Source organism: Patella vulgata, chromosome 6 (assembly GCF_932274485.2).
Source record: "Patella vulgata chromosome 6, xgPatVulg1.2, whole genome shotgun sequence".
Taxonomy (NCBI): Eukaryota; Metazoa; Mollusca; class Gastropoda; family Patellidae; genus Patella; species Patella vulgata.
In genome coordinates, this window is record NC_065884.2 from 17,023,859 (window position 1) to 17,044,987 (window position 21,129).

A 21,129-nucleotide genomic window follows, 5' to 3' on the forward strand; every position below is an offset into this window, starting at 1 on the left:
TTTTATGTGTTTTCATTTCTTTTTTTGGCATGGAGTTGGAACGGCGGGGCTATGCGTGCAGTATACTGTTAACTACACGTTGCCGTATACACACGTTGTCGTATACTGTGTCATGATAAGATTGTATATTTTTGAATATATCCAATAAAATTGTATAAAAACAGTATTCAAGGGATCAGATTTGTATTTTGATCTGATAGGTTTGAACTTGTAGCCTTCCAAAAATGTCAGATTTCATCGTTTCTATTCCCGATATTCAAAAATTTACTCGGGAAGAGAAAGAGAACTCCCTTGGACGGGGAATGCTCACTGTTCCGAGGGTGCACTAGTCCGCAAGTGCACTATTACGCCGCTACAAAAAATACTGTAAATATGGGTATCAAAAAACTCAGCAGGTTATATGGTGGCTGATTGGCATGGGTGTCACGCATGGGGCGGGGGGCGGGTCCTGGTGTTGATCAAGAAAGTTCACCGGGATTTTGCAGCCCATGGTTTCTCCCTGTCGGTAGTGTAGGACGAACGTTCTGGCAAAGGATAGTGCCTAGTTGCATAGATGGTACAAAAACACATTGGCGTGCACATAAAAGAACCCTTCACATTTGGAATTCGATGAAGAAATGCCATTGCCCATAGAAAATTTCCGTCATAGCGCTCTGCGTAGCGTATGCCTATCTTCAATGGTCCGATTGGTTGCACTATCGAAAGGGAGAAACCACGCTGCAAAATCCTGGGGAACTTTCTTGACCAAAACCACGATCAGTGTACATAATCAAACTGTATTTTGAGAGGAAGATGGCCAACAACCCGACATCACGACATTTTAACAGGACAATACGACATTTTTACGCGGCATTACGACATTTTTAATGTCGTGGTGTCGGGTAAATTCGTATTGTCATAAGGCGACAACCCGACATCTCGACATGATACCAATCAGCCACCATACCTGCTGGGTATTTTGATGCCCATATTTATAAGTTTTTTTTATAGCGGCGGACTAGTGTACCCGGGGACTAGTGAACCTCTTGAACGGGTTATAAGATACCCTACGGAATATCATATGTATATACACCAAAAAACATCCGAGGGTCAAGGGGTGTACGGGTATCTTATAAACCGTTCAAGATATCATTATCAAATTTTATAGATACATCATCTATAGTTGTTGTGCCTTTTGTTCGTTAGATATTTCTCAGTTGAATAACTTTTGTGTTTCCAAGGCAAAATTGACTTTAGTATACAATTATTATTTCGGAAATCTGATAACTCGTTCAATACATATTTATGGAATATATTGTTATACAATATTGTGCCTTTTGTTAACAAGAAATGTTTTTTTTTATTGTTAACCAATTTGTATTGATACGTAGTAGATAATAATCATTCTCCGATATATCTGTTAAATATTTAAAGATGCATTATATAAGTTTTAGATAAAGAGCTGACAGTTCTTACTAAAATAGTTCAAAAATAGATAAAGAGCTGGTAGTTCTTACTAAAATAGTTCAAAAATAGATAATGCAAAATGAATATATTAAATTACTTTATTCTGAGCGAAGTTATCTGTGTTTGAAGTTTTGACAAGATGTCGCTAATTTGTTTGTTATCGTAGCAACGGTACTTGACAATCGAGACTATACATCGATCCACCTTTTTTTAAATTAAATTATTAAATGGTGATCGTATTTCAATCCATCTGAATCTTGACCATCCAATGAGCTAAAGAGTTGATTATAGGTTTTTCGTGTTAATAAATGTCTAAATAATAGTTTATATAACATTTAAATCCAAAATAAAGACCTATAATCGGTAGATTTAGCTCTTACATAATTCACATTTAATAATATCTTTAGCAATATGTGTACACGCATGAGCGTATTATAGAATAACTAATTTTATATTGTGCTAATCAACAGATGTGTATGTCTATTTAACAACTTATTACAAAGCGGCATGCGAATGCTTGTAGTTCAATTAATCTACATTTCATTATATAATTGTTCATATGTCACAATCACAAATCAATATATATATATATAGATCCAAATTTACCTAATAAGTGTTGTAGATAAAATTATTTAGGTAAACAGGCATTATGCAAGAGCTAAATCTGCCTATTGTGGGTATTTCTTTATGCCATAAATGTTTTCTAATAAATTATTAATTAGACATTAATTAACTTACCAAGACCATAATCAACTCTCGAAGCCATTGGATACTCTAGATTCGTCAATAGATTTAAATACGATTTGCGGTTGATGATTTAACGTACAACTGGATAATCGAGGCATTGTTTATTATCGTAACAACAGCAGCAATGATAATCGAGACTACACTGTAATTGTATCGGCGATAACTCGGCTCAGAGTGAATTAATTTGACGTACGTATGTTGTTTATTTATTACAATGTCTAATTGTCTAGTTTGTCTTGTCCGCAGGTTTGGATCGGTTTTGTATTGCGCGTAGTGTGGTGATCTACTATTAAAGGTAAAGCGCACGTCAGGTGTAGTAACATCCCAAACTTAGGCTGCCTGTCCACAGCTAGCTCCGCCTGAGAGTATGACGTACAGGTGGATCGCTGTGTGCAGTATGGTGTAGTAAAAGAGCATAACTCCGTTTCAGAGGGCTGAAAATTTGTGTATGGCTCGATATGGTTGTCCTTGTAAATAATTAGATATTCCAGTGAGGTTCCAATTAAAAAAACCCAACAAAACAAACAACAACAAAATTCAAAACAATATGCCATATAGGTTCAAGGGCCATTAACTCCATCTAAAATTGAATCTGGAACGAGACGGGTGGTTCATAGCCCATTCCGTAAAGGTTCATAACTTTCGAAGTAAATTCGGGATACATGTCGTGCAAACCTATTTCTAGGAGGACTAAAGGGAAATGGGTTTCGCGTTCACTTTTAGTCCGGTGGCTGAAGGGGGGGGGGGGGATCGCCACTCGAGCTGTGAATTTATGAGACCAAGTTTTTCTAGACCAGTTTTTTGCGTAGATTCCGAATCTGGGTGGTGATCATGCGTTTGAGGGGGCGTTTTCGAGATACATGGGGTCCAATGTCTACAATTGGAGGGCAATGTCATTATTTTGACATAAATGATTATCATGTTATATATTAATAAAACATAAATTTCTACGACTGTCCATCTCTAAAGAAGTGTGTATGATGCCCCAGGACAACCGTTTTGATTTGTGGCGAAGTGGGGTGGGGTGGGGGGTGCAGGTTTGCGTGGGGGGGGGGGGGAATTGGCGGGAAATGAGCTCATGTCGATTTAAATGATGATTTTCTTAGAGCTTGATGAAACATCTGTAAATATGTTTATAAGATTCCCATTGTGTGGGGGTGGGCGCCGGGGGGGGGGGGACAGAAATCGTTTGGTTCAAAATTGACCTTACAAGTTTGAAAGTGGTTTCTCGTTAGCCTTTTCGTTCAGTACCTATTTCGTCATTTAATATATTAAATTATAAAGTAGAACTTGCTCCGGCGTGCACTCCTAATCAGCGAACACTTGCTTCAACGAGCACCAAAAAATCCCCCCGAGCGATTTTTAAGCAAACCGGTTAAAATACAAATGTATATTTCGTTTGGTTTTTCTTACTTTCGATGGCCTACACTACATGAAGATCTGACCAGTTGTACTAAGAGGTCGCATCAGGAGTTATACGAGCGGCTTTTGACCCAATGACGTCAGACATTGATTAATCAATCAGCGTTGATGTTTCTGGGGGTTTACCCACAGTTCCGTGCAGAGCACGCAAAGAACTCGCCGTCACAGACCGCTTCATTGGCTAATTTTGAACCAAGTGTTTTCTGTCCCCAAAATTACACCCCACCCCATCCCCCTCTCCCCGCCACATACAATGGTAATCTTACACCCATATATAAAGGTGTGCAGCCGAATTAAAAAGTAATGTTTTTACCAACCTCTAAGAAAAATCATCATTTCCCGCCAATTTTACCCCCCCCCCCCCTTCCATACACGCTCACCTGCTACCACCCACCCCACCTCCCCAAAAATCAAATCAGTTGTCCAAGGGCATCATGCACACTTCTTTAAAGATGGACAGTCCTAGAAATTTATGTTTTATTATTATATAACATGATAATTATTTATGTCAACATAATGACATTGGCCCCCAATTGTAGACATTGTATGCCCTATAGCTCGAAAACGCCCCCTCAAACGCCTGATCACCACCAGATTCGGAATCTACGCAAAAAACTGGTCTAGAAAAACTTGGTCTCATAAATTCACAGCTCGGGTGGCGATTCCCCCCCCCCCTTCAGCCACCGGACTATTTGATTAAGACTGCATCGGATCGGTTATTCTACACCATCTTCAATAGAAAGCTTAAAGTAGCTAAGTCCGTAACTCAATATCATCCATAATCTTCGACATTGAAAACACGATTTTTTTTGCAATTTAAATCAGCATTGGTGTTGTGATCTTACCTGGAAAAGATGGGCTTCTGATATCCAATATTTAAGACAAAATAAACATTTTACCATTGGTACACGAATCGTGTACCATAATGCGTTTCAGCACCATTTGTAACAAGGTGCTCAAAGAATGAGGCTAGACATATTCCACAAGTCATGTCAAACGGTGATATCATGTTCTTATTTGGAGAGCATGCGAAATAAATAATATCGGTGTTGACTGGAATAACCAGACGCTAGAAACTGACTTGCGGTTGAGACTTCTGGCGTATTTCGCCGAACATAACTGATGACAATTCACGGTAAAACGGACACGATTGAATGTAAAACAGTTTATATAAATTCATATTACATTATTATATGTGTTGCGACCCATTTGTGCCAATTTCCAGGTCCCAAATATTAGCGATTTAGCTCCTTTAATCTCGCTTTAACTAGTAAAACCCACTCTCGTTGTTATAGAAACACGAGGCTACACATCTCTTTAACCGCCTCTTTCAAATTTTAATGAGTGTGAACTAATTGTTTAGGCCAGGTGGATGGACGACGGGCAGAAGTCACAATGGTCAGGTGTGTTAAAAAACAAAAAGAACAGAAATATACAAGTATTTTATATATTTATTTTCACACGAAGATCCTTTTGTATTGTCAAAAATTAATGGCCTGCACAAACAGTTCACATTAGTCATGACGGAGTTATTTCCCTTAATTTTAGTTTTCAGACAACATGGTCAATGTATTTTCACCTTTATTATATTTGTATGATTAAATTAATTTGTGGATATTGTGGCATTGCTAGGGTTTTTTAAATTCTACTATTAGTAATATAAGAGGTTATTATGTGTTGATAAGTTCGTGTACGATATTAATTATATTCGCATTATTCCACAATCGCCACGCCTCGGCTAGGAAACTTACAACCTTGACCTTGATCACCGCTGCAGAGCCAGTCAAAAATTAATCTTTTAGTTAAAAATCGCTAATACTATTTAGAACACATCAAATGTTTAATACATACATACAATTATAAGCTCTGATACGTCAAAGAGATGTGGTGTCGAACTGAACTGTTGAATTAACAGGGTTTATTTTGGCCTAATGTTCTTGGCAATTTCTTTTAAACCCGACGATATACGAATGGATTGGTCCTGGTATGGAAGCTACAGGGAATAAAAACATCCTATTTGGTAAAAGTCGTTCGATAGTAAATTAATTTAGTTATGTAGGCATAATGCCTCTGGTATTTAATTTAATGGTAAGTATAGGATGTCTATGATAATATAATGTTATATCTGCAGGGCAGGGGTGGATCTACTTATAAAATTACAAGTTAGCATTGATTACTTTGACTAGTCTCATCAACCACCAACCACGCCCCGGCGCTTGCACTTTCGCACCTCTGTGGCAAAATCTATTTTTTAAGGTCAGCTCAATTTTTGTCATGTAAATAAGGTTAGGGCACGTGATTATAGGCAATATTGTAGGTTTGGGTAACCATTGGGCTACATGTAGGTCCAGGTTAGGGTTGGGATTAGTGCTAGCCCTGTCAACATCTTGTGACCTATGACGAAAAATTGAGCTGGCCTTATCATTTAGCACTAACCGCACCTCCACATTACCAGTTCTCGTGTTGGTATTTTACATAAAAATATATTATATACAACTACTAGACTAGGGTACTACGTTTTAGTTTTACTGATTGATATGCAATAAAATCACTTCTGCACGATTTTGATAGGAAACTTTGCAAAATAGAAAAACAAAAACCGATCATGACTGTGTGAATCACCAAAATATCAAGATCAAGAAAATTCATCACATAAACTAGACTGGGTTTTTTTTCCCAATACACCGGGAGACAGATAACTTGACAAGAGCCTAAGATAGAGTTTTGCACAATTATGACTCAAAATATAATCGGGAAAATAAGTGGCATGGATGTTTTCTGATGAACTGTACTTCTGTATAATGTCAAAATTGTCATCGATATATCTATCTCGCACGTAGGCCTATAGTTAAGGTTCATTAGGACTAAGCTTGTCAGAAGACCATCTGTCGTAGTAGAACCATCTGACGATAAAGGATAAAGCACATGCCCGTGACAATTTTTTCATACAAAGTGTTGTTTTACAATTTCTTTTTATGTAGCTGAGCAAGGGTGGATTGGATGTACTCCCCCCCCCCCTCCCCGGATCCACCCTGTTCATTATATTTTATTAACTGATCGATTCTTTTATTCAGGGAAGAGTCCAGTGATCAAGAAATGGAATATTTAAGAAGTCGGTTCTTAATTAAATAATACTTACAAGTTCAAAATTCAAATGAATCAGACTAAATCAACATGAGACATTGCAAGTAAGTTTCCTTTAAAACAGGGCCGTCACATAGGGGGAAGCTGAGGGAGGCATATGCCCGTGGGGAGCCACGGTGGCTGGGTGGTTAAGACACTGGCTCGTTAGCCTGGAGGTCGGGTGTTCGATCCTTGCATTGGCCGAGAAAGTTCATCTGGATTTTCCGACGTGGTTTCCCCTTGTCAGTGGTGCAGAACGGAGGGCCTGACAAGGACGCCTGACAAGGACAGCTGTCTAGTCCTTCGGAGGTCTGAGGTCCCGTGTATACATTGGAATGCACGTAAAAGATCCCTTGGCAGTTGGAATTCGATATAAGAGTAGACGATAGTGCCGCTGTCCGGGCAAAATTTCCCTAATAGCACACTGTATGGCGTATGCCCGTCTTCATTAGGCCAGTATAGGAGCAGAACAGTAGGACGTTAAACCCCATTTCATTTCATTTCATATGCCCATGGGCGATACTTCTTGGGGGCGGAAAATCATCTCTGTAAAAGATGACTGCCTTTAACTCGTGCCATCACAGCACATGCCGTCAATCATCGGTTGAATGGCGCGTGCATTGTTTACATAAGACGTTAATGCTTTGGGCAGAATGCTGCCTTTTAGTCATTTTAATACCCATTTACACTAAATAGGAAATAATTTTTACCTACAAATATGTCAATCGTCTTTATTCATTTTTCTAATACATCAAAAAAATGTTTTAGAATTTAATTTGTCAGTGGAAAAAAGTTAATATTTGACTCATTAAGTCGCATTGATGTCATCCTTATCAGTGATTGTAGCGGCCTAGCGAAAATTCACTGCGGATCAGTGTGGGCTGAGATAGCAAATCACCCCTGTATAAACCAGTTCATATTTCAGCAAGGGTAGAGAGGGTAGAATTATGATTTTTCCAAGATATACAGTATTAATAATTATTTAAATAAAGTGTTAAAAGTATAAAAAATTGTATATTAAAATTATAAAAAATCAACTGAGCACAGGCACTGAACAAAGCAGTTACATATACAGGGGTGGGGTGTCACTGAAACGTTTGTCCTGGGGCGCCACATAGGCCTGCTTGATCAGCAAATTATTAATTCTTATACAATATTTTATCAATCTGAAATGCTGTATCATTCATTTGTCAACCTGCCAGTAGAAGAGGTATTAAGATGGTGACATAAAATAAGTAGAAAATAATGTTAGGATTGAATTATTCAGCCATATATTTTGTTGACATATACTTGTATGTAATTTAAAGCACATCAAAGCACTTTTAAGAAGACAACACTATATAAATGTTTTGCAATAATAATAACTCACTGTTTATTTTCTTTTATTGGCAGATTTTCACAAGTCAGACCACTAATTAACATATGTGTTATTGTGACTGCTTGTATCTGTACATACCTCACCATACATTTTGCTACTGTTAGTCATAAACTGAAGTATCTACCGCAACATGAATTTGATAGTCCGCCTGATGGAAGAAGAAAAACCTTCATATACTTGGAATCTTTTCCAAGTTTTTATGAACTGAAAATGGGAAGTAAGCATTTTGTTGATTGTCCGGTGAATTTATGCGAATTTACAGACACCCCTAACGATTTTGATAAAAGTGATGCCGTTATATTTTACACGCATCATAAATCAGGCCCCCCTCCTGTCAAACAGCCAAATCAAATATGGATTTATTTTGCCGTGGAAAGTCCGATTCATTCCGGTAATTCAGAATTGGGAAAATGGACGAATTCGTTTAACTGGACTATGACTTACAGATATGATTCTGATATGCGGTTCGGTTATGGAAAAGTAGTTCCCAAATTAAAGTTTCAAAATGATTCTGTGATTGACAAAACGACTCTGAGTAAGAAAAAGAAACTTGTTGCATGGTTTGTCAGTAACTGTTATACACAAAGTAAAAGAAATGAATTTGTTACAGAACTCCAGAAAAAAATCAAGGTAGATATTTATGGAAAATGTGGAACTTTGACGTGCGGAAAGGATAGTAATGACAATTGTTTGAAAATGTTAGAAGATGATTACAAGTTTTATCTTTCATTTGAGAATTCCCTGTGCAAAGACTACATCAGTGAAAAAGCTCTACATATGCTAAAACGTAATATTGTGCCTGTGGTCCGAGGTGGTGCAAACTATTCGGCCATTTTACCTAAAAAATCAGTCATTCAAACATCTGATTTTAATTCTGTCAGTGAATTAGCGGACTATCTTGTATTTTTAGACAATAATCCGAAAGAATATGAAAAATATTTTGAGTGGAAAAAGTATTATGATGTAATTGAACCTGAGCCGTTTCCAGTTTGTGATTTATGTCAGCGTATTCGTAATTCATGTTCGTCCAATTTTCAAAAGCAATATGAGAATGTAGATAACTGGTGGCGTAAGGATATATGTTGGGAACCGAATGATATAAAATAGAGGCTCAAAATTAATCTCAGGGTGTGGAACTAGACCAAAAGCAGTTAACTACAGGTACAGGCACAAATGTCCTGTTTCTTAATTTAATAAAAAAAAAAAAAATAAGTACAGGTGTGCTATATGGATCAGGAACCGAACATGATGTAATGGTAGCCATCTTGGAATTCTGACGTCATATTAAAAATCAAAGGCTGGTAATTGATATGGAATTGTCCAAGGAACAAGCATGTAAAGTTTCATGTTGATCTTACTTGAATTGGAGGAGCCTGAGACTTTATTTGAAGCGTGTCACTCTCACCCAAGAAGATAACTATTCCAAAAATAGCCATTATAGTACCGAGTAACTATAATTTATAGAAATTGTAAACAGTTTCTGATTATGTCTTAATTAAAGACAATTACTTATATTCACAATTAGTCGATTGACTGCCGACATAAACCAAGCATGCTACATACCGTACATATGTTATTTGTTTGCCCTGGGTTTTCTCATTATGGAATATTGAATCTTATAAAAACCCTCCCATTTAGCCTGCCTTATTATACATGTACATGTATGTAAATTAATGTACATACCACATTACATAAGTACTGTTATTATTATTGTTTCCAAATAATGAGATAAATGTGGAAGTTGGCATTGATCAAAGTTAAGTTACACATTGATCACTTCTTTTATTTATTACTTTTGTTATAGTTAGATTTTTTTTTTTTTTAGGGGTGGGGGGGTATCTTCCTTTGACGGTAATTAGGAAAAATATCACAAATTCTGTCTCTCAACCTTCCAGCTTATTGATTTATTGTTATTTATTGTTTGTGAAGGATTGTGATAAGGACGGTATATTCCATGTTTTATCGAAATCCATTCAATAGAAAACCTGGTATTACATTTCGATTCATTCACCATAACAAATTAAAGTTATTTATTTCGAAGGAAGGACAGATCCAGTTTTGTAGTTCCATTGCTTTTTATGGTAACCAAATAAGCATATAATTATAATCAGTTATCTTAATTTATATAAGATTGCAGTGATTTAAAGATTTTAAAATTGTAAGCATTATATTCTTATAAACGTCCATTTTATATGTACATGTTAAACTCTAATCTTGACCAATTAATTAAATATCCTTGTACAGTGTTGTTAATGTTATTGTTATAATTGGCATAAGGAATGCTTTTAATTAAGAGTTGTTTATTTACAAGATGGCATTATTAATATATGTTCACATTTCTTCTTTTATACAACCTCATTAAAATACAGATCTATATTTCATTTCATTTTTTTATATGCTTACATGACAATGTGAATGTGGTTGTATATTGCCCTGTCCGTCCGTCGTCCACAATTTTTTGTGAACACTCTACAGACTACATTTATCATCTGATTGTTTTAAAATTGATATATGTTGTTTACATTAGTGAGTTGAAGAAGGCTATTTAATTTCAATAATTTCTGTTTATTTTTTTTGGAGTTATGGACCTTGATTCACTTTGGTGCTCCTTTTGAATGCTCTAACGACAAAATCTATCAGCTGATCTGTATTAAACCGATATGCATCATTAGTGGAACGAAGAATCCTATTGAATTTCAGCAATTTCAGTTAATTACATATAGAGTTATGGCCCTTGTTTCACATTGTTGAACATTGTGAATGCACGAAGCCCAAAAGTTATCATCCTTGCAATCTGTATGAAATTTATATGCATCATTTAAATTAGTGAAAGAAAGACTCCTATTGAATTTCAGATATTTTTCTGTCTATTACTTCAAGAGTTATGGCCCTTATTTTACTTTGTTGAACCTTTTGAACACTCGAACAACAAAAGTTATCATCTGATCTGTATGAAATTTATATGCATTATTTAAATCATTAACGAAAAAGTCTGTCGAATTTCAACAATTTCTGTAAATTACTTCCAGAGTTAAGGCCCTTGTTTCAGTTTGTAAAACTTTTTTAACCCTCAAATGACAAAAATTACAAAACTGATCTGTATGAAATTGTCTTGTAAATGCCCCCCCCTCCCCCCCCATTACCTACAAATAATAAATATGCGACAACCCTTGTCGACCACTTGGACGATTTACCTGCTGTGGGCATATGTTTCGTTGCCAGGCAACCTATCTTTATACTTTTGATGGTCTCCACGAAATGAAGATCACACTGGTTGTTATAAAAAAACGAAACGAAATAGGATCTGTGATTTAATCCGATTGTATTTCATGTATAAGCTATGTACATGAGTGCTACAGACAGGCATCTCAATTCACAGCATTATTAGGTCAGATGAATTTATGAAATTCAACTTATAATTTTATTTGAGAATATTGTAATCTTCTGTGATGACTGGCAACTATTTTGTTAATAAATTTTTTTTTTTTTTTTTTGATTTACTTATCTGATTATGCAGTTAGATCGGGTATGATTTTTTGCGATTGTAGGTATGCCAAATTTGCAATCTCATTAAAATGCAGATCCTATTTATAGTTAAAAATTTTGTTTTACTTGTCTTTACTACACTAGGATCTGGAAGAGTTGTTATATAACCCAAGTTCTACTAGGTGTGAGGGATTAGTCAATGAAACAGTCTGTTGCAGCAAGTTTTTAGCGTGTGACGCATGGGACTGTGGGTATTCCACTAGAAACATCAACGCTGATTGGTTAAAGATACATTATGGGAGATAAGATAAAGAGGTGGCAGTTCTCGCTATAATAGTTAAAAACTAGATAGTGTAAAGGTAATTTGCTGAAAATTTCAGTCAAATTGATCCACTATGAGCCGAGAAAGAAGCGGGTGAAATTTTTGCATAGTCTCGGTCTAAAATCATTAATATAAACAGCATAGTCTCGATTATCCACGTTTATTGATTTAATTATCAATAGCCGTTAGCGGCATATAGGAATCTAATCCAGCCAACATCGAAGGCTAGCCTTGACATCGAGAGTTTATTATGGTCTGGATAAGTTAATTAATGTCTAATTGATAATTTAGATAACATTTCAGGCCTAAAGAAAGACTTGTAATAAGCAGATTTTGCTCTTGCATAATGCATGTTTAATCAAATGTCTGACATCATAGGGTCAAAAACTGCTCATATGACCCCTGACTCAACCTCCCACTACAACTGGTCAGATCTTCATGTAGTAGAGGCCATCGAATGTATAAACAAAACGAAATAGAGATCTGGAATTATGATGTTATTATCTATGCAGTGGACATGGGTCCAAAATAATTGATTTCTCTTGCAGTGTATGTAGTTCTAAGTTGTGTGTTACTTGAATTTTCGATATTTAGTTGAATTAAAAGCCACATGTTGATTCAAATAAACAGTAAACATCAAACAGATTTGTGTAGCTGTTGTTATTCGTATTAATGTGCGGTGATAAAGAATAATAAACAACCATCATTTTATTGTTTATCATTGACATAAGCAAAAAATGTATTGGACCAACATTAAAGAGGATCAGGATCACATGATGTTTTTTGGGGTTTTTTTTGATTTTTTCATAGTCACAGAGGTATTTTTTCTTTGATTTTTTTATAAGTCACAGTGTTATTTTTTGATTTTTTAAGTGTAAAGGTAATGGAGTGTAATCATTATATTTTTTAAGTAATGGTCATGTAATGAGTAATGGATGATTTTAAGTAATGGAAATGTAATTAATTACATTCCAAAAATCATGTAATGGTCAATTACATTTTAATTACATTTTATGGCACATATCAATATTTCTAACTATGACACGCCTCAAATTTTAGCATCATAGAAGTTAATTAAGTATATCTTACACAAATCCAAAATATTGGAATTTAAAAAAAAGAAAGTTTAAATCATTATCAGTTGGATTAAAAGATAAATAGATAGTCCTATTACAGGTTAATCTCGAGGTGGGAAACCAAACTATGGCATTCAATATCTCCTCATTTTCTGGTTACTTTATACACAAAATGTACCAATTTGACAGGATTTTAAATGCAATTTATATGATCTACCGCATTGTAGAAATGAACCATAGATTGATAATTTTTTTTGCTCAGAAACCCATCAGATCTCTAGCAAATCTATCTCCTTTGGATTAACATATCTCAACCAAATACCATTAAATATATAACATTCAGTTTTAATTTATACATAAGTACATATATAGCCTTTTATAGACCAGTATATTGTTATCAACTTTTCTTTTAGCATTTATTTTTGTTGAATATCATTCTATATAAATAAACTTTTGTTTGTTGATTTATTTATTTAAATAAGTATTTATTTTATGTAGCAATACCACATACAGCAATTTGATAATAAATGCTTAAGAATTTTTCTTTTTTTCTCTCATTTTGATGCTTTCACAATAGTCATCTAACATAGCCTCTAAAGAAAGGTATTTAGATTCTGTCCATAATGTTTGGATCAAGTCATCTAGGTCTTGACCACCAGATAAAAATTCTTTACTAAAAATATTCTGATGTATACGATGATCTGTTATTCTGTTCTCTTTAAAATTATAAGTTCTTATTTTCTCAGACCGTCCACCACTTCCCATTTGAAATTTGCGCAGGGCCTTTTGTTCTGACATCTGTGCTTCTAATTCTTTTTGGTATATTCTGAATAACAAAGATTGCATACAAATAAGTACTAATGGGACTACTTGGTTGAGCAAGTAGTAAGTCTGGAAACAAGGCACAGGTCACTGACAATGTAAGGCACAAATTCAGACCTGTCTTTTTGTCCAACATTAATTTGGGTTTTTTTTATTGATATTATGAATACCTGTCCTGAAATTTGTCAGGTGCAACTAAAACCGTTATTTCCAGGCCTGGCAATGAGGTAATGGGACTCTTGACAAGGAAATAAAATCAAATGAAATGGAGTTTTATGTCCTACTGTTCTGCAAGGGAAATTTTGCCCGGACGGCGGCACTAAAGCCTACTCTTATATCGAATTTCAACTGCTAGGGGATCTTTTATGTGCACACCAATGTGTACACAGGACCTCGTTTTTTGTCCCATCTGAACGACTAAACATCTGCCCTTGTCAAGCCCTCTGTTCTGCACCACAGACAAGGGTGAAACCGTGAAACCATGTCGGAAAAATCCGATGAACTTTCTCGACCTACAACAGGAGCAAACCCACGACCTCCAGTCTAGCTAGCCAGAATCTTACCCACTTAGCCATCATGGCTCCCTCTTGACAAGGATGTCCAGGGTTTAAATTCAGGTATGGGTGAGAAGAAACTTCCACAATTTGAAAGTCCTGTTCCCAATAAGCCACCGTCCCATCCTGCTCCACCGAAACCGTGCTGGAAAATCCTAGCCAACACCAAGAGCAAACGTAGGACATCTGGTTAACGAGCTAGAGTTACTCACTGAGCCACGACCGCAGCCATCTACGGTGGCTAAGTGGGTAAGACGCCGGCTTGCTAGCCTGGAGGTCGGGTGTTCTATCCCTGCATTGGCCGAGCAAGTTCTTCAAGATTTTCCGGCATGGCTCCCACTTGTCAGTGATGCAGGACGGAGGGTCTGACAAGGACAGCTGTCTAGTCATTCGGATGGCACGAAAAAACCGAGGTCCCATGTACACATTGTTGTGCACGTAAAAGATCCCTTGACAGTTGGAATTGGATATAAGAGTAGGCCGTAGTGCCGTTGTCCGGGCAAAATTTCCCTCATAGCATACTGTATGGCGTATGCCCGTTTTCATTAGCCCAGCTTGGAGCATAACAGTAGGACATTAAACTCCATTCCATTTCATTTCATTTCACTCAGATAAAGAACTTTGACATCATTGACACCTGAACAGGCAAAATACCTCCCTCCACAGAATAAAAATAATGGTATGTTTGTCTGAATGTGACTTAATCATTAGCAATCATAAGTACACAAACAGGTACATGTATCTCTGTGGAGAAACAAAATGTTATCAACATTTTACTCTTTGAGAAGAAACAAATCAAATCTGCCTGTAGGGTTACACCCACATTTGATAATGACTTGCCATGTCAACAACCCTGTCAACATTTGCTTGTAATTACATTAGCACCTTCATTCTTCAATGAATAAATATATAAAATCCACTTCCCTGTTATATTGAAATGGTTGGCTTCACAGAGAAGCAATAACACTGAGCTGTCTTTGCCGGTTGCCCATCAACCACCTTCAAGTGTGTATAAATGGGATGGCTGCCTCTGTTTTAAGACCTTAAATCAGTTGGTCATCTTGTATCTTATTTAATCAATTAAAAATATTTACCTTGATCTTAAGACTTTGATTGCTTTATCTTTATTCCTAACCTGGAACCTTTCTTCTTGACACTCAGAAACAATTCCTGAAAAAAGCAATACTGTATTTAGTGGATATGAATACATTTTGTTGTAGATGAAATAACCATAAAAACGATAATCAAGACTTTGTTTATCGTGGTAAAAACGGTAGTAATGACGATCAAGACTTGCCTAAAATTGAATCGCTAATATTTAGTAAAGCAATTTGACTGAAATTATCTGCATATTCTCTTTTCATTATCTACCTTTTCACTATTATAGTGAGAACTATCAACTCTTTATCAAATCTATAAACAAATCTTAAAAGTTTCTGGGTTTGAGTTGAGGTGAAAGCCCTCATACGGTGAAATTACCTGTGGGTATATGGATAACTCTTACAGCACTGTCAGTTTTATTAACACTCTGGCCACCAGCTCCTGTAGCTCGAAATGTTTCAATTTTTAAATCTTTAGAGTGTAATACAACATCGATCTGAAATATATATTCACATTCTCAAGACTAGGTTTAAACTGGCAGACTATCGCCATCAAAAAACACCGATTCGGGATCGCCCAAGACCGATCGTATTATTTTTTTTATAAATCTCTGTTTTGTTTTTCATTTTGAGTGAAGCCTGTACAGTGCTGTGGATGTTTACGGCTGACCCCCCGGATCCATTCACTTGATTTGATATTTGTAGTTTGTGTCTTGTCCACAGGTTTGTCTTAGTTTGCATGCAGTGCGCTCCTCCTGCACTTACTATTACTCTATATACTGTTATGAGTAAATGCCAAATATTGTTTTCGTTAAGGATAAAGCTGATTTTTTAAAACATGGAGGTATTAATTAAATCTCCATCTTCCCGGAGTTCTGTAGTGTCAATTTCATAAGAATTATCAGCCACAACTCTACATGTGACATAGAATTTTGAGGTACACAATGTTTATGAATTTCAAGAAGATCATATTATAGTGCTGGACCCGTTGTTGCCAGAGAAGCTCTAAACCCATGACTGACAAACAGAAAGTAACAATATCATTGTGCACATTGAAATCAAGAGAATAATTTAATGCAAACCTCAGTTGGTTGGGGAAGGATAGCTACGGCCATGGTACTGGTATGAATGCGCCCACTCCTTTCTGTTTGGGGAACTCTTTGAACTCTATGGACACCACCTTCATATTTTAAATGTTTAAAGACATTGGTTCCTTTTATTTCCATTGAAGCCCTTCTTATGCCGCCTGTAATAGTTATAATACAACTTGTGCAAGAAGTTATCTTAACCCTTTAGCTTCAGAACAGATTTTTTGGCAGTTTTGAAAATGAGCTACAAAGCTTAACCCGTTAACTTTGTAGTTTTTAAAACGTTAACTACCCCCTATTGTGTAATTAATTTGACGAAAAACGTCATTTTGGACCTTTTTATTCCTGAATACAAATGATAGTAGTCTGAAACCATATTAAAACGAATGGTAAATAGAGTTGTCTCCCTTCAATTAGATTTCCTCGACCAGGTGTAACATAACGTCCTACACATGCTGCGATCGTATGTTCGAAGAATAGATTGGGGAAAATACCTGCAAGGCGTTATATACGCCCTACACACGGTGAGAGGCAGTTGTCCAGGACATAATATAACGCCCTACGCATTTAACGGGTTAATGCAAGCAAACAATATCATTTTCAATAAATGTTTTTACTTAGTATCTGATTAAATATGGAACTATTTCATTCTGTTTTTGACACTTTCGATGAGTTCTGCTACATTAATATCTGACCGGTTATAGAGGGTTAGAGAGAGAAATGGGGTTTAACGTCCACCTGACGCAAATTAGGTCATTTCGGGATGAACATATAGTTTAATTTTATTTCAATAATCCCCTCTGCATAGGGGTCTTTAGTAGTGGGAGGAAACCGGAGGACCTGGAGAAAACTGAGGTTGGACAGGCAACCCTACTCCTTGTCATGTACAAATGGGGAATCGAAACCACGCCAGTTGACTCACTGACAGACCTTATGTTACAGTGCACACGTGCTCACCATTCGGCCATCCAACCTCCTGGATATTGAGGGAGGACGCGTCTGGGGTCATTCAAGTGACTTTGGACCCGATGACGTCAGTCATTCGATTAACCAATAAGCATCAGTGTTCCAAGAGGCTATTCCAAAACACAACTTTTGTTTTGTTTTCTTACACTGCAATTGTCTTCCCACAGTTCCATGCACTTGGCTAGACTCAACAGACCATTAGATTGGCTAATAACGTGAGTTATTTACTTGTAACAACTCTTCCAGATCCTAGTTTAGTGAAGACAAATTAAACAGAATTTTGAACAATAAAAAACAAAATGAAATAGGATCTGTGTATTAATCAGATGGATCTTATTTACATGTAGAGGAAACAACAATATATCTAAGTGGGAACAAAATAAAGGTATAATTCTTACCTTGATCGCTAATTTCATATCCTAAAATTTCCTGCGACCATCCTTTAAAAGTGACATAATTCATATACATGTTGAACACTTCTGCTGTAAACAACATGGCTTCTTGTCCGCCCACTCCAGCCGTAACTTCTAATATAATATCATTATTATCTATTCTCTCTTCTTCACACAATACGTCTACTAACTGAAATAGCCATTTGGTCAGAATATATCATGTAGTTTTATCTACTGGGGGGTGGGGGCATACCCTTAAGATCATAAGATCTGTCATTGAGTCAAGTGTCATGGTTTTGATTCCCAGCTTGTATGTGACGTGGAGTAGTGTCGTCAGTCACTTGATTTTCTCCAGGTCCTCCGGTTTCTTCCCACTGCTAATCTGACTCCTATACTCAAGCGAATTATTAAATAAAATTGAACCATCTCTCCCCAAGTCTACAGGTATGTATTGGATGTGTCAGGCAGTAGGAGAATTTTGCCAAAGAGTGGCATTCCCCATTTCCCATTTATTCTCTGTGTAAAATAAAGTTTGACTTTTCTTTTTATCAGAGACTGTATTCGTGTCTACAGGTATGTTGGCAAGCTGCCATGTATGTCTCGCTAACCAGACAACTCTACCTGAGAGAACAATATGCTTGATGTACAGTGGTGCAAGAAGCAGTGGCATTCCCCAATCCCAACTACTCTCTGTGTTTCATGTAATCATGTCAAGCACAAGATACTGTAAAACTAGAAATAAATGAGTCGCATTAACTTCCAATATATATTTTTGCTCTGTGAAATAATCAAATATAGGTTGCGTTTTCAACGAAATGTAAGCTCACAGCAGTCCATAAACATAAAGTGTAAATTCCAAGTCAATCAGACGACAGCTTAGCCTCTACAGCATCCACAAGATGATCATTGTGCTATGAGAGAAATTTTGCAAGGACAGCGGCACAACAGCATATCCTTATTTCGAATTTAAGCTGTCAAGGGTTCTTTTGCCTGCACATCAATCTTTACACAGGACCTTGGTTTTTTGTCCCATCCAACAACTAGACAATGTTCCTTGCCAGGTCCTCCATCCTGCACCATTGACAAGAAGAATCTATGCTGGAAAATCCCTGGGAACTTTCTTAGCCATCACTGGGATTCCAACCTGGATCTCTTGATTGATAAGACAGCACCTTACCCACCGAGCCACTGTGGCCCTTGCATGGCATATGCCTATCTTCATTAGCTCGGTTGGCACAAAAAAGAGAGCCACTTAACCCCTTTTCATTTCAAGAGAAGCTTTTTCATTAACACTCACCTGATTTTCAATTTCTTGAATTTTATCAGAACATTCTTTCTTCTCATCTAAAATCATATTTTCCATTTCTTGATCTTGAGTTTTATCTAAAAAGAGAATACTGGCATCTTTAGCAGTGGAAAGAAACCAGAGGAACCGGAGATAACCGACGAGGTTGGACAAGCGACGTACAAGCGGGGAATCAAAACCATGTCACTTGACTCAATGATAGCCCTTATGATTTAAATGCACATGTTAAACCATTCTTTCACTTCTATATTAATACATGAAAAGGATGAATATAAACTTTCATAATAATAATATTTAGAAAACTTACTTTCAAAAGCTGAAAGTTCCTGTAGTTCAGCTACTTTCATCTTTAATTCTTTGATAAGCTCGACAGCCGGTGTAATCTCTCTTAATCTTTTATGATCCGATTTACTAAGATTGTTTGTATTGTCCTCACTTAATGTTTTCATTTCTTCCTCTATACTTGATAAATAACTTGCATATTTAGGATTGGTATAGGTGAACCGATCTCTTACAGATTTTGTAGCATATTTACGTACGTTAATTCTGGGTGGTATATAATTTTCACAATAATTTATTTTAAATTGACCGGTAATTTTCTCTAGGTTTTTATTAGTAGGGTGAATATTTGTACCTTCAAGAAAATTAAATGTTCGCTTTTTAAACTTGAAATAATTATAATTCATTACAGAGAAGGTCTTTCTTTCTAACCTCTGATAGTGATTAATAAATGTCTTCAGAGTGACATTATTAAGTGTTTGACACAACTGCATCCTCATTTTGATCTAAATCTGGAAAGAAAAATAACCAAAAAAATCTGTTTAATTCAAATAGTGTGCGTATGTCAAAAGTACATGTATGTTGTCATTTAGAGTTTTCAGCAAAAATACATTATTAATTCGTACATTCCACTTAATTTTCTTTACATACATGTACAATTGGTTAGAAATAAAATCTTTTAGGCCTTAATCATAAAATACAATCTGTATCCTAATTGCAAAAGAGACGATACTCTTCTTTTCAACACTGTACGTAGCTTTATCTGAACTTTTTCTCCGGGTCCTCCGGTTTCCTCCCACTGCTAAAGACCCCTACGCGCAAGCGAATTATAGAAATAAAAAATTAAACCATATGTTAGTCCCGAAATGACCTGGTTTGTGTCGAGTGGACGTTAAACTCCATTTCTCTCTCTCTCTCTTTTATCTGAACTTGATGATGTAGTGAATATTATATATTTAGGTCCAAATATGCGCCATAAATCACCATTGACAACCCTATTTTTTACAATTTTGTCCGTTACTTTATAGATTGGCTTCGTCTATGAAGTTATCATATTAGGCTAGGGGGTGCCATGTTGCCTTAGTGAGTAAGACGTTGGCCTGCTAACCTGGAGGTACCGTGTTCAATCCCGGTGTTCGCTGAGAGAGTTTATCTGAATTTTCTAGAGCGGTTGCCACTTGTCAGTGGTGCAAGATGGAGTAAGCCTTTAGTCATCTGGATGGGTCATGTTAATAAACGTCTAATTAATAATTTATATAACATTAATGCCTGTTTGTAATGCTCATTTTGGAGTAAATCTAAATCTCTGATCTAAATACTAGAGTCTAATATAAGACCGTATGCTAGGCTTACACATGCTATTCTACATGTACATCGGTCATCATTAGCCATAGGCCTATATCATATGTGTGTTGCCTGGCAAGTCTGATTTTATCATTTCATAACACAAATTTTTATCTGAATAGAACATTTAATCACTCTGACAGAAGAAAGTTTTAAGGTACCAATTACAGTTCTCTTATAATTATTAGATACTATTTCACAGATTCACAGCTACTGTAAACAATCGTGTTCATAGAGGCTGACATCTTGGATTTACCGCTATAATAATAACGTAACAA

General features: G+C 36.2%; 2 protein-coding genes across 2 annotated transcripts; one reads left to right on the forward strand and one right to left on the reverse strand.

Moving 5' to 3' along the window:
• Positions 1-5,435: 5,435 nt before the first annotated feature.
• LOC126823673 (glycoprotein 3-alpha-L-fucosyltransferase A) lies at positions 5,436-11,609 on the forward strand. Its single transcript, XM_050552645.2, has 3 exons — positions 5,436-5,703; positions 6,690-6,803; positions 8,131-11,609. The coding sequence occupies exons 2-3, from the start codon at positions 6,790-6,792 to the stop codon at positions 9,221-9,223; spliced, it is 1,107 nt and encodes a 368-aa protein (XP_050408602.1). The 5' UTR covers positions 5,436-5,703; positions 6,690-6,789; the 3' UTR covers positions 9,224-11,609.
• A 1,709-nt stretch (positions 11,610-13,318) lies between these two features.
• LOC126823664 (peptide chain release factor 1-like, mitochondrial) lies at positions 13,319-21,103 on the reverse strand. The gene is made up of 8 exons (XM_050552632.2): positions 21,013-21,103; positions 19,536-20,019; positions 19,220-19,305; positions 17,929-18,112; positions 16,559-16,722; positions 15,856-15,973; positions 15,471-15,546; positions 13,319-13,826 (listed from the first exon to the last, which is right to left on the reverse strand). Exons 2-8 carry the CDS (start codon positions 20,005-20,007, stop codon positions 13,532-13,534), a joined length of 1,395 nt encoding a protein of 464 aa, XP_050408589.1. The 5' UTR covers positions 20,008-20,019; positions 21,013-21,103; the 3' UTR covers positions 13,319-13,531.
• Between the last annotated feature and the right edge of the window lie 26 nt (positions 21,104-21,129).

Coding starts and splice junctions, on each gene's coding strand:
- LOC126823664 (XM_050552632.2), bottom strand. CDS start 20,007: ATGAGGATGCAGTTGTGTCAAACACTTAATAATGTCACTCTGAAGACA. Junction 19,306..19,535: donor GGAACTTTCAGCTTTTGAAA/GTAAGTTTTCTA, acceptor TTCTCTTTTTAG/ATAAAACTCAAGATCAAGAA. Junction 15,547..15,855: donor AGTTATCCATATACCCACAG/GTAATTTCACCG, acceptor TGCTTTTTTCAG/GAATTGTTTCTGAGTGTCAA.